This window comes from Orussus abietinus, unplaced genomic scaffold (genome assembly GCF_000612105.2).
Source record: "Orussus abietinus isolate OABI.00-Male unplaced genomic scaffold, Oabi_2.0 scaffold72, whole genome shotgun sequence".
NCBI classification, from domain to species: domain Eukaryota; kingdom Metazoa; phylum Arthropoda; class Insecta; order Hymenoptera; family Orussidae; genus Orussus; species Orussus abietinus.
In genome coordinates, this window is record NW_019394233.1 from 434655 (window position 1) to 451888 (window position 17234).

Consider the following 17234-nt stretch of genomic DNA (forward strand, 5'->3'; position numbering starts at 1 on the left):
ACTTCGAGGGGGGAAACGGGGGGGGTTATTTCAGTTACAATTTTATCGGGACGACCGTTCAATAAAGTACCCCTAACGCGCCGGGTCTCGTTTCAAGTAGTTTCAAGCACGAGTGGGTTTAATGCCTCCCACAGTGGGCGCCGAACGCTGAAACCCGATCCCGCGCGCCTCGTCATCGGTTGATTACGATTAAAGGGAAAGAAAACAAAGATATAAAAAAAAAAGGAAGAGGAAGAAAAGGAGACGCGAGAGCGAGGGAAGGAAGAAAAAGGAGGATAGGGGAGCAAAGGTCCGCCGATTACGCGGGGCTTAAAACGGGGGGGCTGAACCCCCTCCCCCTCAGCATCATTATACCGCTCGGACGAAGAGCGCAAATAGACGTTATCCGATTTTCCGCATGGGCAAGGTGCGACACTCTCGGGCGGAGGGGGGCAGTTCAACTCGGCGAGCCCGCAAAGGATGTGTTATCTCGTCCCCCTCCCTCCTCGTCCCATCCCGGGCACTCGGGCCGACAATATTTAAATATTGTTAAACGGCGCGATACGCGCGGCCGGGCAAACACGGCGCACGGTCCCGACGAGGGCCACCGTTCGCCCGTGTAAACACTTCTCTCTCGGCACTCCCCGCACCCCCCCCCCCCCCCCCCCCCCGGGCCGCCATCGCGCCCGGGCCTCCAGGGCGCACCGCGGAAGCGCGCCCGCGGCGCCGCCCACCGCGAAGCGCGCGCGGCTCCCAGTCGCGCGCCGACCGTCACACCGTGCGCATCGCGCACAGGAAGAGCGGAACCCCCGCCCTTCGCGTGGCCGTGCACGGGGCGTGCCGGAATTCACGACCACGGTTTATGTATCGTTAGGGTTGGAAGTGCAGTCAAAAAGGCTCGAAATGATCGCTGGATCGCGGATAGGTTGCGGAGGGATGGTTACCGAAGACAAGCGGGACGCCGAAAACTGCGGGAGGTGGTTTGGTAGTGGTTAGGTAGCCATGTTGGATTTGGAATATCAAACGGAGGGAATTTAACGGTGGTTATGGGCACGTGAGGTTACCGAGGGGGAAACTCACGATTTTATACGGCGGGACGATAGCGCGCAGAGGCACGGGCCATCAAACGACCGCGCGGTCCTCCGTCTTAATAGCTGGAGATTTATCGTCCCGGGGACTCTCGACGCGCCGCGCACAGGGCCTAGCGCAACCTAACCCGACGTGGGAGCCCGGGCGCGGGAGCGCGAGGGAGACCGCGCGAGCCTCCGAACCGGCTGCGCGAGGGAGAGGCGAGAAAGGCACTCGGCGCGCCTCCTATTATGCGCGGACGGAGCGCGCACTCGGCTCTTCGGCGACGCGCGCCGTGTGGTCGCGCCGATGGGACACATGCGTGCGGGCCGCGCTTTAACTGCACCTGCATTTTTGCGAATATTTTCGGCGACATTAACGTCTTAACGAGGGCCGTAACAAGCCCAAAAGGAGGAGCGCGAGCGCGACCCTCTGCCCTCTTCTGACTCGTTTTTTCTCCCCCCTCCCCGCCGACCGAGTCGCATAAAACCATCCGGGATGGCCGCGGAGTTATGCCCGTCGCGGGAGTCGGCCGCTAAGTGGGAATTACGACTCGAGGTTTCCGCGGGGACCGACTGAATTTTCGACTTCTCTAAAAAAAAGTCCAATTTTCTCGTCTCTTTCGCATTTCTTCTTCCCAGGGTGGAGTATTCCACTGTGGGGTCGCCGAGTGCACTCTTTCCAGTCCCGGCGCTCGCATCGATGGGCCTCAGGGGTCGACTCCGACCATTCCCTGGGCAAGGTCAAGGCCAGGCGAGATCGCGAGAATCTCGTGTCGCCGCAGGAATAAAAGGACCACCCGTGTCGCCGCGATCCTCGACGCATCCTCTCCCTCGCGTTATACTTGACGCCTTCACCTTGAGTCTCCTCTCTCTCTCTCGCTCTTTCTCTCTCCGAGGACGAAACGTCGCGAGTTCTCGCGGTCGGAAAGCGGCCGCGTCTCCGGCCCCCCTTTTTCCCCGTCGCCGCGCGGACTGCCAAAATTTTGTTCGGCGGAGGAAGAGGACAGGAAATACGGCAGGAAGGAGAGGAAGAGAGAGAGACAGCGACGCGAGAAAGGCGCCTTAGCGAGCGTGCGAAACGCGGCCGTGACCGGCCGACCTTTCTCGGCCGCGGTTTCTCTTTCCGCTCCGTTGTTTCCTCTCCTCTCTTTCCTCCCTTTCCCATAGAAATCCTCGACGTGGTCTCTCTCTTTCCTCCCTTTCCCAGAGAAATCCTCGACGCGGCCTCTCTCTCCCCGTCCTTTCCTCAGGGGAGCCACGAAAAGCGTAGCACGAAGCCCGAGTGGATGCGTTCCGTAGGGTAAAGGATCGCGTGCAAGGGCTTTGGGCTGCGGCAGGACCCGGGATAAGGACGGGGATAAGAACGGGGATAAGGACCGGGATAAGAGCCAGGACAAGATCCCAAAAAACAGGCCGGAGGCTCACTCGAGCCTTTCCCTGCGACTGCCATGAGTCGAAATTCAGCGCAATTCGACACTTTTTCGAGTGGAGAAAAAAAAACACTCGTCGCGTCCCCGTTCTCAGTTCCGAAATTTCCCGGCGCAAAAGCCGAGTCGAAATTCAAATTAAGGCGCCAAGTGGGGTCAAAGAGGTCTCGTTCGTGAAACTTTCCTCCGAACTGGGTGTACAGAACCGTTTCAAGCTTTACAACGTGAACACGAAGTCTATAAGGACGGTCTTTGCTCTAATGAAATTTCAGTGTTTTCTTTTTCTTTAAATTTTACATTCGCAGATATTTTCGAAAAATGTTCATAACAAAATTAAATTCCAAGTAGTTCGGGACCTTCCATAGAGTCTTCCCATTCGCTTGGTAAAGTTTGAAACGATCCGGCACACGGTTCGGAGAAAAGTCTCCCGAACGATTGATCCATCGGGATGCCACTTTCACATCGCCTTAAATATAAAAACTCAAGGTATACGTCCCGTAGCTACTTCCAACATGAAACACCGACACGCGGATCCAAAACCGAGGTAGGAAAGTCTCGGTACAACATTGTGTGCCGTTTACTCCTAATAACTTCCCGGCGTTTTCCGGCTCGTTTCCGCGCGTCGGCGCGTCGACCCTGCGAGGTCCAGAGAGAGAAAGAGAGAGAGGACCGTCCATTCGTGCCCTCGCAATTCTTCGGACACGCGGTCGGCAATTAGCATCTCATTGGCTCATTTCTCGCGTATGCTAATGGGACATTATTTAAAGCGCGCGCGCGCGCCTCTCAGAACTCGCCAAGACGCCGCGCGCCGCGTTCATCCCCCGCGTCGACGCGGCGACGCGGCGACGCAGCGACGCAGCGATGCGGGCGCGCGTGTTACGCGCGCGACGATAACTCGCGGTAACAACTGTAATTACCCTGGCCCCCTCCCACCCCTACGATTCCGGTATTTACATTACAATTAGGTCCCCCGCGCTACGCTCGCTGTAAATACGAGTGCAATAATGCCAGTTATTACGATAATGCGAGAGATGTTTATCCCCGCGAGCGTAAAGCGCGCATCGTCGCAGATACGGTCGATCTGTCCCTTTCTTTTTCTCTCTCTCCCTCTTTCTCTTTGTTGCGGCTATCGCGAGGGAGCTTCCGCGTTCGCGGGGCGCCGTGCCCCCCGAGGGTGAGGGCACCTGAGGGGGGGCGGGCTGACCCGTTACAGGGGCCCGACGCGGAGCCGGCTCCTCTTCTCTATCTCTTTGTCTCTCTCTCTCTCCCTCTCCCTCTAATTGGCGAGGTGCACGCCAAGAATGGCCGACCCCTCGCCATTGAACGGCCGCGCCGACCCCGCTGACCTTGACTGCGTGCACCGCGATCCACTTTCGCGTGCCATTATGCGCCCCGGGCGAGTCCGTTGCATGCGCGGGCCCGGCCGCGCCCGGGGATGGGACACGCGCGACCCACCGGAGAGAGAGGAGGGCCTCTCTCGCCGCGCCCGGCAACAATGGCGCCACTTTGTTTTCCTACCGGCGAAACACCGCCCCGGGACGAGGGGCGGCCCCGAGGGTTCGTTGTCTCGGGGCCCGGAGTCAAGAGGTCGACGGGGATCCTCCCTCCCCCTGGCTGGGGGTATCCCGAGAGAGCGAAGGATGCCAAGTCCCGGGCAAATTTGCCAGCGAGAGAGGTAAGTTCACCGAGCCCATGGGCACAAGACGAAGATACAAGATCCAACGAACGCGCTCTGTACGTGAATAAAGACGGTCACGCCCTCCATGGAACATGCCAAACTTAAAACCAGAGTACGCTCGGATGCGATAATCAAAGAAGAGGAAAAGGTCCCGTTGAACCATAGATTTCTTGGAACCGTCCCGAAGAAATATATTCCGTCACTCCTGAGAATATATATTCGACTTGAACAAACTGGAATAAAAATCGGACGCGACGTTACCTCGGAATTGTGACAATTTATTCGGGCTCATTCGAGTTAAATAATTATTCTTCAAATTGACGACACTTTTGTTTGGGACTATTCGAAAAACTCGTTTTTTTTTTTCTTTTATGGGTCGATGAACTTTGGTTTTTCGGTACAGCCTGAGGGAACGCCGCTTTAATTATGGCCCCGAACCAGACGATGCACGAGAGAGAGAGACGGACAGACGGGGATTGAGACCCACGGATCACGAGAAGAAAAGAGAGGGAGGAACGCGACCGCGAGTCGACCGGTACACCTACCCCTGGCAAAGCCGGAGTCGCGAGGGTCCGCCCGCGCCGCCTCGCGGTCGCCGTCTGACGGTCCGCCCAGCGCGGCGGTCGTATTTCCCGAGAAGCGCGGGGAAAGGGGGGGGGAGCCCCCCGAGCGGCGAGCCGGCCTGATTCGCTTCCGCGTTCCGCCCGACCGTAACGACCGCGCCGATTTAATTTCCCCCTTCGTTAGCCCGGCCCCCGGCGCTCCCCGGGCAATTCCGCGCGGAAAAGTCGCGGCCCGGAGGGGTCGGCGCACGCAGCCGAGTCGGGTCCAACCTCCCCCCCTTCGCAAAAAACCCTAAACGCTACGTGTGCGCCCCCTTCTTTTACGATGGCGGCCCATCGCCCGCAGATTGCGATTCGCCACGGGCGTAATGAAGCCGCGCGCGGCCCTTCCGCTCCGGGCCGACCGGTCGCCGCCGCGCGACCGGACGAAAGGACAACGCCACCGCCGCCGCCGCTCGAGAAACCGCCGACGGGGCCCCAATAACGCTACTTTATTGCGCGCGTCGCCGGGTTTACGGGGCAAGAAAGGGAACCCGCGTCGCGGAATAAATTCCGCGGCCCCGTAAGAGTCGCGCGGACGCGGTCATGGCGATATCTTGGGATCACCCGGCCGCCGCGATGATCGCGAGCCACATCGATGACGGATTGCCTCAATTCGCGCGACTGCTCGCGACTGCTCGCGACTACTCGCGACTACTCGCGACTACTCGTGACTACTCGTTACACACGCGCGACGGCGAGAGGAAAGGACCCGGCCCTTTCGGCGAGTCGGCCCGCTCGCCGCCGGTTGTCGGTCTTTACAATTTAGATGACGCTCGCTTTTTCTGCGCGACCCTCCCCAGGGCCGGTGCACCTCCTACCTCCCTTTCCGCTGCGTTTATACACCACGCGGATACATAATGCAAGCCGCCGGAGGAGGCGGTCTTGCAGCTCTGCGGCAAACTACACAATACTTCGGTTTTTTCTTTTTTTTTTTCTTACGAGCGCCCCTCTGTCGCCGGCGTCGCGTCGGTCGCGCCCTGTTGTCGCGACGCCGCGCAATAAGGATTCCGACGTCACTGGGGGGGTTAAGAGAACGAAGGGGGAAAAAAATGTAATTTTTGATACTCCGCCCGTCACCCTCGATTTTCTCTCGATCTAGGTTCCCTGCCCTGTGCAATGAAATTCATTGAACCAAGGAAATATTTTGTACATTCAAGGAACCCGAATAATTATTCGACCCGAATTAACTTGTCAAACAAATTGTCATGGTCCCGAAAGAACGTTGCGTCCGATTTATTCGAGTTTACTTCAGACAGATAATTACTCTTTGAATTAACGAAATATTTCATTGGTACTAGTGGAAGAGGTATCTTTCTGGTTCGATGGAATTTCTTCTCTCAGGGGGGAATCTGGCGGAAGGGACGGGGCAAATGGTGAACTTACATTTAGGGAGTGAGTGAAAAAAACGTGCGGGGAAAGAAAAATATAGAGCGAGAGGGAGTCGGCCTGCCGAGCGGTGGCACTTAAAAGGGCCATTTCTTCTTCCCTATCTCGATCTCGACGGTAGCGGGTCGTTATGGACTCTCTCTCTCTTTCTCTCATCCAGAAGTCTCGAAGGTCCCTCGGGAACCGCGGGAGGATGGACGTTATTGCCGCGTCCCGGGTTCTAATTACCGTCCGCGAGGTCGCCGCAGGTTCCGCGGTCGCGTTTCCGCGTCGAGGGATTATAATACATATATGACGCATTATGGGAAGCACCCGGCCGAGTGATATAACTCATAAAAGTATACGCCGCCCAAAGTCGCCAGAAACGGGGGGGAGAGGATTTATTCCTCAGGGAGACGTTTTACGGGAAATTTCGTGGGAAGGGCACCTCAGCGTTCAAGGAGCCAAAGATGCATAGAGGTTTGTAGAAATGGGGGAGACATTGCTACAGTACGTGCATACGTTTAGGTGTTAAAAGGAAGTTAGCCAAAGAGAGGGATCTCCCCTCTCTAAGCGTTACCTGCGCATACACCGAGAAAAAAAATAATTGGTTGACTGAAAGAAGTGCTCATTGCTACAACAAAATCCTGTGAGATTAAATACGTCCAAAGGAGAGTCAGGAAGTGCGAACAAAATTCGTTTAAATCAATGATATAATTTTCCTTCTCGAGGAAACAAATGTTTTCGGCAATTATATATGATTTAGGCAAGAACATATGTGTCAACAATAATTATTTGTTTCAGGCAACTGATCCTTTTTTTTCAGAGTGGTATGAGCGCTGGAAAGATGTTGGAAAGTACTCACCAGCGAGTCCACCTCCGGATCGGCGATGTAGTAGGGCTTTTCCTGTCGGATCTGCAACACAAGCAGGCGCACACTTTAGTAATTAGATCTCTAGGTAATTACTATATTAAGGGAGCAAAGGAGCGCCTCGAATCCTTATCGCCTCGGGCGATTTCCCTCGCGTGCTACCGAGTAAGTGGGCCCAGATTCTCGATCGGGCCCAGATTATCTGGGAGGGGCGGGATAGGGGAGGGATGGTCTGGTCCTCTGGGATGCTGGGTACCTCACGGTCGCCGGGTCGGATTCATTTATAGGAAAACGAGGTATTTGCAACCATCTGCAGCCTTAAGGGGATGTGAAAGTGGCATCCGAAAGCTCAATCGTTCAAAAAACTTTTCTACGAACTACGTGTCTCAAATAGTTTCATACTTTAAAACCTGAATATGGAGACCCTAAGGTAGGTCCTGAAACTCGCGAAATTTAATTTTGTATAAACTATTTTTAAAATACCTATAAACAAATTTGAAAAGAATTGAAATTTCATGAGTTTCAGGACTTTCCTTATAGTGAGCGAGGGATTATTCACTCAGGAATTCATGGATTTTAGTGCCCGAAATCGCGATCAGAAATCACTAGAAATTCGTTGGAAATCACTGAAACATTCTCAGCATTTTAAGATCAATCGTCACTTGTTACCGAATGACGTTGCTTGTCATTAAAAAAAAGTCAAAGGTAAATCGGTTATTAGAGAAAGAAATCGTTTTCACCGATTTCCGAGTGTGCGGTCCCTCGGTTCGTGAGTCTTGCGCGATGCTCCCACCGAAATTGAGAAATCCCGACCTTTTTGCCGGGCGCGCTCGTTTTCGGCAGCGTTTCCCTCGCGCCATCCCATATAGGTAATGAAGGTGTCTTCCATGCCGCGCAAAAATACTGTCAACCTCGCGAGCTGAGAGGTACGAGCGAGTTCTTGCCGCGGAGTCCCGGTCGTCCGTGTTTTTCGACGGTCCCCGAGCGCCTTACGATCGGTCCCGGACATTGCGATTACAAATTGTAAGTAGCCTCCCTCTATCATCCGCGGCAACTGTGACATCGGCAGCGACATCGCCGGAGGAGTGCCCCGAAAGACGGACGGAGAAATTCCGCTCCCTCTCCTGTGGGAGCGGGGCGCGCCCTCGAAGGTTTCCCTGGGAAAGGGGCCTAAACGGTGAACAGCTGTTCGGGCCTGGCGGGAAAGCGGGCCCCTCGATCCTATGGGCCCTACGGGTCCTATGGGCAAACACTGGGCCCGGTCGGATGCCGATGTGCTTCGATAACGCGCGGAACGCGTACCTGCTCCAGAAGAGATAAGCGCGGCGGTACCAGGGATCTACCGCACCCCGACATCCAGTTTAAAGAGAAATAACGAATAAAATGATATTTCAGAAAGATACTTGAAACGTATCCCTCGCTGCCCTTAACTCCACACCTCACCGAGTTATTTAAAGAAATAAATAAAAATGATGAGTCAAAACGTAGCTTAAAAGGAGCCATCACCTGTATCCCTTAACAACCCTTCCTCTTTCCAACCTGTCGCACCTCGACTTATTTAAACGGAAATAGATAAGAGTGGAAGGTACTATTTCCGATTTCCGATAAGTATATCGCAACCAGAGGATCGGTCTCAGCGATAAACCTCCCGCCCTGGTGCATCGGGGTCAAAGTTGGAGAGGACAGGCAAGGGGTCGAGAAGAGCGACAGTTTCGTCCCGGTTTTATCCGGTAAGCGTCCTCTCGACGAGACCGCTAACCCCGGTACGCGGTAAAACAATGGCCCTCCCTGTCGTAACCGAGCGGTGGCGATGGTTAGAGAGGCGCAGGGTAGGTAGGAAGGTAGAGGTAGGTAGGCAGAGGTCGGTCGCCCGAGCTCCGCCCGGGATCCTCCGGCTCGTAAACCCGAGGGGCCCCCGACTCGTTGACTTTCCCCGAGACCTTGACTTCGTGGCTGAGACCTCGTGCCGGAGTTTGCTCACCCCCGAGCGGTCTTAATCGCGGCCGTAAAATTTTCGCGAGGACCATTCCCGGGGTGCGACGCACCCCCGACTTCCTCTCGGCTCGAACACCCTTGACTCCTGGCCAGGAGAATGGAAAATCTACCTCGACGCGTGCATCCGCACTGAGAAAGGAAATTCCATTGAACATGAGAAATATTTCTTCGAACGGTCCCAAAGAAATGCTTTATCAGTTGAAAGAATAATTATTCGACTCCGATGAACTCCAATAAATTGGATGCAACGTTTCCTTCGAATTATGTCACAATTTATTCGAGTCAACTAATTATTCTTCGAATTAACAAAATATTTCATTGCTTCAATGAAATGTTCTAAGGGTAGGGACGCTTCGACTAGAGTTACTCGCGCTAATAAAGATGCCCACGTAAATTGACATAGTCGATCGTTGGTTATTTCGGTGTCATAATAAATTCCAGTAAAAAAGTTACCCCCTCTATATCTAATATCGCATACGGCATCTAAGTTAACGAAAATTATAACGCACTATTACACCCAATACAAGTTAAAATGTACCGATACAGGAAATACACGTTGTATTACCTATATTCATACATTATCCATCTTTTAAATTCCTTCACTTTAATTTTCTCCCCGTGAAGCTTCAATTACGGAGGGTATCAAAATGCATGTCAAATTCCCATAGATCTTTTTACCAGCGCGAGATCATTACCATCTCGAGTCAGGACTCGAGTCAACCACTCGATTAAAAACTAGAAACCTGGCCACATACCTTCCAGTCGAGTCAACGAGTAAAACGACTCGAAATACCACGACTGGAATAACCGAATAACGCTTGGTATCTCAAAACAGGTAGATGGCTCATTTACTCTCAAACAGGTGTAATTCGGTATCATTCCAATTAAATTGGTTCTATAACTCGAGTCACGATGAAAACTCATTGAAGTTGACTCGAACACCCGCTAGACTCGATTGATACGAGTCGTCATATTCGAGCCATCGCATCCCCAGCCGGCACATCCGAGTTCATATCGGAGGGGAGGGGGTGGAAGACAGAAGCACAAATAGGGAGCGCTAATAAGCCCGGTGTTTGCAATAATTCCTCGATAATAGTTTGACGTCATCCGGCGTCGGAACCGGTCTCCGCGTCCCGGCCGATCGCGCGGCGGCGCGTCTCGATAAGCGCGCGTCCACGGCGCGCGCCCTCGCTAAACGGCTCATTTATTAATCCGAGTTGGTACTCGCGTCACGGAGCATACGACTGGGGGGGAAGGAGAGGGGAAAGAGCGGCCCAGCGTTCCGCGAACTCGGATCGGTAAGGACGATCGTCCGTCACTCTTGAAGGAGGAGGAACGAGGTTAATCGGTCCCGAATCGAGACCCAAAGATCGTCGACCCGGCTCGTTCTTCGACTTTTAATCGGGATTCCGGGAGGTTCCGGTCGTTGTAGATGTGGGGGGAGAAGGGAGTAGGGGAGAGGGATAAGGAATCGAGCGCCGAAACGGGAAGCGAGTCGCGTGGGACCCGCTCGAGAGGAAAGCCCGGACTTCGTCGCGTCGTCCCGGGCGGATGCCGGGCGAGGGAGAGCGAGCGAGACGGACGTAGCCCAGGGACCGGGGGCGCGAGAGAGACCGCGAGGCGACGTCGGACGGCGGGCCGCGAACACGGCCGGCGCTATCGCGATTATGATAATCCGGCTTTGCGGCTGTTTGCGCTTTCTCGCGGCGCTCGCCGAGGAAGGGCAAGAGACGGCGCTAGGGGGCCCGCGAGAGAAAGAGGGAGAGAGACAGATGGGGGGGAGAAAGAGAGCGAGGCGCTCGTCCGGACGATCCGGCCCGTTTCACGTGGGTTTAATGCCCCCGAGGTGTACTCTAATTGCGCCAATAAATCGCGCCAAAGGGGAGACAACGGCGAAGTGGCCGCAGCCGAGTTCTTCCCCGGGCCCGGTGGGGCGCCCCCCGCGGGAGTCGCGACCCGCCCACGCGTCAGTCGGGCGGGAGCCCCCGGAGGGGACGGTCGCCGCCGAGCGGGGGCTCCGAGCCGAACCCGCCGGGCTCGACCGACCGGACCGTCCGAACTCCGCCGAGGAGGAGAGAAAGAGAGAAAGAGAGTAATCGAAAAGTCGACGCGACTTATCGGACACCGCCGGAGTCGCTGACCGGGGACGGATAAGCGCGCGCAGCCTGGATTTCGAGCGGCCGATAAATCCGCCGGAAACTCGCGGGTTTATTTCCCTTTTTTTTTCGGTTCCTCCGACAGGGGGAGGGCCAAAGTTCCCGCGTTCCGTCCGAGGTTGCCGGGTTTCGGCGCGGAGGGGACACAATAGGACCCGGAGGGGGTCGCGATCCCCGATTCCGCGCGCGCGACGCTTCGCCGCACGAAAAGTGGGCCGTGGCGCGTCCCGGGCGGCGGCGCGCCGAAAAAAGGACAACAATGCGCGCGCGCCCGTGAGCCCAGCGGGATACTTTGTGCCACGTCGGAGGCACTCGCCCGGCGAGGCCGGATCGACGGACCCATGCCGTCTCCGGGGTTCTTGCGCGCTGCTCGCTGCTGCGGCCTCGCCCCTCCCCACGCCTCCCCCCGGACCCGACGGGATAATGGTGGGCCCATTGAATAGATCAATTTACAATGGCACAAAATGAGCAGCGCGCTCGCTCGCTCGCCCCCTCTCTTCTCCCCTTGCTGCCCCTCTTGGCCCGCCGCGCGGCTGCCGTCCCGCCGCCCCGCGGCGCGACCGCCCGGGCGCGACTGCGAGCGCGCAACGCGCAGCGGCGCGCCGTGTGGGTCGAGACCGAGTGCCCGGATTTCTTTTTCTTGTTTTTTTTTTCCATATCCGAGCCATGTCGTCACCTTTCGCCACTAGATGTCGCCAAATCGGAGCTAACCTCGCCCGGTGATAAAGTTAACCCGGGCGTCAGTAAAAGTAAAGCGATGAAGGTGGAAACGATAATAATTAACCCGTGAATACAACAATCCTATTCCAACTGTACACATCCGCTGCATATCGAGATGATAATCCCAGAATTTTTATTAAATCAACTTGAAATTCCCATCCATCCGGGCACTACTACGGGCAGTTTGAGATTTTGACATAACAAAATTACAAATCTTTGAATGTTCAATTTCAGCAGTGTGACTAGGTTCACTCGTCCGTGAGTCTGGAGTCATCCGAACGCGGATCGAGAAGGTAAAGTAATCTTCGACCAACTCCAGGTCGCCGATAAGAGGACGCCCGCGGAACGGCGGGAGGCACGTGCCGAGACGTCCGCACGGTGCGTCGCGGCGATTATCGAATCGCCGGCTCGACACGCGCATCGCGGGCCCCGATCGATCTCGAACCACGGATGAATCAACGATAATGCCCCCCTCCCCCTCTGAATTTCATAACGCCGACGTTGGACTCCGCTTATCAACGCGCGGCCGGTGGGCCCGAAACCTCTCCTCCTTAAATAGTATCGTCTCTATCGGGCCGGCGAAAAAGAAGTAAAAAAAGAAAAATGGAAAGAAATTCCCCAGCTCGCAATCTAAAACGTACAATGATATGAAAAACAAAATCCGCGAAATCCTCCACTCTCCCATCGACCCCGCTTGTCTATCACTAGCGACACCTCAGGGAAAGCGCGAGCGCGACCAGCGGTCAATCGCCGATGACTAAAAATAATGATCGCGAGGGAAAAACCGCCGATAGGAACACGTCACGCGATCATGCGAGCGATATATAACATTCGTGTCGATGCCCGAGCGGAAAGAAAGAGAAAGAAACGAGGGGTAGGAGGGGGGCGGAAGAGCCGACCTTATCCTATCCTCGTCGAGGCTTAACTCTTATCGTTATCTCGGCCCTAACGCTACTCCGAGAGACGCCGCTACCGCGTTGCCGTAACCTCGCATTCTTTTCCAAGGAGAGAAAGAGACACCCACAGAGAGGGGGTAGAAAAAACAGAGAAAGAGGGACCGAGACAGAGCGAGAGAGAGGGAGAGAAAAAAATTCCTCCGCGCCGCGAGAAAGTCGAGATTTTCCACGCGAGAGCGGCCGACGTACCTGCGCATGCGCCGCGGCGTAAAATTAGGTTGCCGCACGAACCGAATATGCATGCATATATATATATATATATACATATATATAAAGCATGCGTACATACAACACACGTATACGCATAATATACAAGGAGGGCCAGGGATCGCGGCCGATTTCCTAAATTCCTCCGAGGAAGGAATCCAGGTGGCGTGCACGCGCGCACGCGGCCGAAACACGGCACGGACAAGAGGCGGGGGAAAGGAGAGAAGTTAAAAAAAAAATAAATAAAAAAAGAAGAAACCTAGTAGGGGGGAGGGGGTGGTCGAGCCTAGCCGAGTCGGTCCTAGCGGCGTGCCGGGCGTCTCGGGTTACCCGAAGGAGTCCTTGAGGAGCGCCGGGGAACTTGAAATCCCGAAATCCAGAACGGAGTGGCTCCTTCCCCCCCCCTCTCAGTCCCCCTCGACGTGAACTCGGAAATCAAGAAGATATCCGTGGCGCGATCCACGAAGAGCCATCCAACATTTTTAGCGAAAAACGTCCTCCTAGAGGGAGAGAGCGAGAAGAAAAGAAGAATAACACGGGGGGGGATGAGGGGTGAGGGGTGAGGGGTGAGGGGTGAGGAGGAGGACTCAACCCGGCGAATCTCGCCGGATGATGTTTCCCCCGGGTGTATGCAAATCGGACCGCGGTCCAGGACGTGGGAATTTTCGGGGGAGAAGCGCGAGTCCCGGGAGCGGAAGAACCGGGGTGGAGAGGGGGGTCTCTCTCTCTCTCTCTCTCTCTCTCTCTCTCTTTCTCTCTGCGGGGTCCCTCGAGAATTCTTCGCGAGGCGAAGCGAGTCCAAAAATACGAGACCCCAGCGCGCATTCCTCGGGTCCATCGGCCCAAAACGTCCTCCTCCCCCCAAAGATCGTTATCCCCCCCCCCCTCCCCCGGGTCGTCGCGGGTTTCCTCTCGCAGGAACCCGCGGGAAATCGGCCGGGGAACGTCCCGGGAATAATACTTCCCCGGACGAATTACACGCGCGAGCGTCTTCGTAGATCTCCGGTATACTCGAGAGGAGACGCGCCGCGGCAATAATCAAGACACACGACCGCTCGACGACAGCTTTGATGCATGGAACCGCGGCTACGCGTTATCATACGTAAGACGAAATTACCGGCCGCCGAAGGTGGTGGCACCGGCACTCCCGGCCTCGGCGTCGGAGTCGGAGTCGCCGAAGTACCCTTCCATCGAGATTAATCGCGCGGGAGTAGATTTTTTTAGGAGGGCAGAGAAGTGGATCCTCTAGGAGGGGAGAGGAGGCCCATGAATATGAGAAATTTCGAGAACGCGGCGGCGACCGGGCGGGAGCAGGGGACAGGGGGCAGGGGAGAGCAGAGAGACGAGGGGGCATTATCGATATTTTGGAAACGTAGAGGAGTGAAATTTTCGGAATTGAAAGGGATGACGAATTTATTTAGTCTCGCGCAGGGTTGGGCTGATTTAAATCATGACGATCAAAATCGATGATTTCAATGAAATGACTTTTTTTTTGGTTGTATAATCACAATCTTTCTTAAACGGTTTGAATACTGCAGAGCGTGATCGCCCTGTTTGCGCTGTCATGTCGAGAAGACAAAGATTAAACGTAGATTAACTGTTAACTATAATGCTTACGGAATTTAGATGCTTTTCGATTGCCCGGTCTATATTCATATCGATTGACCGTACAAGCCTGTAGAAAGGAAATATTTCTTTAACACTTCTGCAGATGAGGGTATAACGCACAAAATGAGAATTGTCAGATCGTGGCTCGAATGTTCTCGGATTGAGGAAACAATCTTTGAGTAATATCGATTTAACCCAGTCTCTTGAATGAGTTTATTTAAATGATTAAGCTATTAAAGAGAAATCGTGATTTTAACGAACGATTTTTAGATATATATCTTTCTTGCAAAGAAGAGGAAAGTTAAGCAGCTGGCGGCGGAATTTGCCGAAATGACGGTCCGGTTTGACGGGTATAACTTGTCAAACGCAGTTAACTGGTTAAGGGGAAAGGGACGAGTCGAGATATCGGTCGACCTGCGACCTGCAAGGGTGGCGATGATTCCTCCTAGAATAAAGAACACTGGATAGTTGGTCAATCTCGCGGCAGGAGGGGACAAGACGCGTAGACGGGAGTTGATTCGAGTCGGCGAGAAAATATGGTGGCCGGAGGTGCCAAGAGTGGCGGGGCACAATGACTCCCCCCGTGTCGCACCGTCCCCGGACACACGGCGCAATTACCGCAGCGGAAACGACTCGCGTCCCTGCCGAGGAATCCCGGGGAATCGGCCGGCCGGGATTTAATTATGGCACGTAACACGTGTCCATCGGCCGGTGCTTTTTTGCCCAGATTCCTCATGGCGGGAGGTGAACGAGCGGCAGGTCAGAGCGGACCCGAGCGAAGGAGAGAAGAGAGGAGAGAAAAGGAATGAAGTGAAAAGGAAAGGGGAGGAAAGGAGAAGAAAAAAAAAAGAGAAACCAGGAGAAGAGTTCGAGACGGGTAGGCGAACCCAGAACCGACCCAGTCCCTTCTGGTACTGGAAACGGTACGTATACGTTGAATTAGGAACCCTCTGTACCCAGCGACGCCGTCGTCACAACTTATTATAAAACTAAGGCCACGCGAGCGTCAAAAACGCTACTACGAGCCATAACAACGGCGATGCACGCTGGGACATGTCTCCAACGGATCGCGATATCTACGAGAGAGAAGGAATGATCGGGAAAACCGCAAGAGTAGTAATCGCTACCATAACGCCAGCATGGCGACATGTAATCTTCCCAGATCGTGGCAACCAGCCTAACATAGCAAAAGAGCGAAGCAAAAGTTACGTCCCCGTCTAATCGAGACGACTACAAGGTTCAGCCCGTCGCAACATTGTGCTTATCTTGGCTTCTTTGCATAGATGATATTGTCATGCCAAGTGACGATTTTCGTTCCGACATTGTCATCGCGTCAACTACTGGCAAGGTTACATTTACGATTAAACTCGACAAGTTTCCTTGGTCACGGAATATATAGCAGCAAAATATTCCAACTACCCCCGGCTGTAGTAATTGCGATCAAATTTCATTATTATGCATGAGCTTGATCATCGTACTTATAATTCTAATTACAGACGCGTAATAGTGAAATTTGACCGCAATTACCGTAGCTCAATGTAGCTGGAATATCTTGCTATTTATTATTTTCTACCCTGCTAACAGATATTCGTTTCCTTTTACGTCCACGCGGTACGTAGCAACGGACGTCGTAGCTACCTTAATCCAAGGAAGTGCCTTGAAAAAATCGCCTCACCTGTTTGGAGAAGACGGCGATGTCCTCGTTGAAGCTCTCCGACGAGCAGACGTCGCCGCCCGCGACTCCGGGCTCCCTGGGTGTGCAGGTCGCCAGCTCGCACTTCTCGAAGATCAGCGCGAGGAGCGGGAACAGGGGGTGTCTGCAAATGAAAGAAAGACCCAGGTGTAGCGGTACCGCAAAACGGTCGTTCCATTTCTCGTGCCGAAGGTGGAGGAGAACCACGAAGAGGACGCGCGACGCGAGGTGGACCTCGGCGAGCGCCGAGTGGCGGAACGATCGCGCGGATAATTATCGTCATCGGGCCTCTTCTGCTTCCTTTTATCCCGGGCTTCCCGCGAGAGTAACCACCGCCGCCTGTTAGTGCCACGAGGACGCAATTAACTCGGACAACCGGGCATAAGAAGCGAAATTCAGCGTGAAGCGTCCAAACGAAAAGCAGCCGCGCCGCTTCTGGCCCCTCTTCCTCGGCGCGCTCTCGAGAACCCGACCTCGGCCAACCCGGCGACGTTGAAGAGGATCCCGAAGTAGCGATGAGCAAAATCGTTCCTTATCTTGGTCTTGCAAAACGTGCAAGACCAAGACCCGACCATGTCGCCGGGTTTCAACGCGAATATTCCAGATCATAGTACCCTGGCCTTGCATTTGCTCGCTTTTTCCAAGACCAAGACCAGGACCAAGGCTCGGCCGTACTTAAGAAGACAAAAAAGGCTCGTCCTTCGTCGTCTTTTTCGAGATCTTCGAGAGTTTCTTTGAATATATCAAAACGTGAAGATACCGATAAAGCTTCTCTTCAAAGAAGCTCTCGAAGATCTCGAAAAAGACGAGGAAGAACCCGAAATTCGTCCACTCTTTTCGCAAGGGACGCCAAGCCGTCGGTTTTCGGCCACGACGGCGACCTTCGCGTCGCCTCCGCGAAGAA

The 17234-nt window shown here is 54.5% G+C and overlaps 1 protein-coding gene across 2 annotated transcripts in view; it reads right to left on the reverse strand.

Annotated features, from left to right (window-relative positions):
* Nucleotides 1-17234, reverse strand: part of LOC105702324 (homeobox protein homothorax) — a 307253-nt gene that overhangs the window by 270925 nt on the left and 19094 nt on the right. For both annotated transcript variants that reach the window (XM_012429814.2, XM_012429813.2), the window contains exons 3-4: nucleotides 16313-16454; nucleotides 6990-7040 (exon numbers count right to left, since the gene is read on the reverse strand). In XM_012429814.2, coding sequence (XP_012285237.1) covers nucleotides 6990-7040; nucleotides 16313-16454 — 193 coding nt within the window. The remainder of the gene's footprint in view (nucleotides 1-6989; nucleotides 7041-16312; nucleotides 16455-17234) is intronic.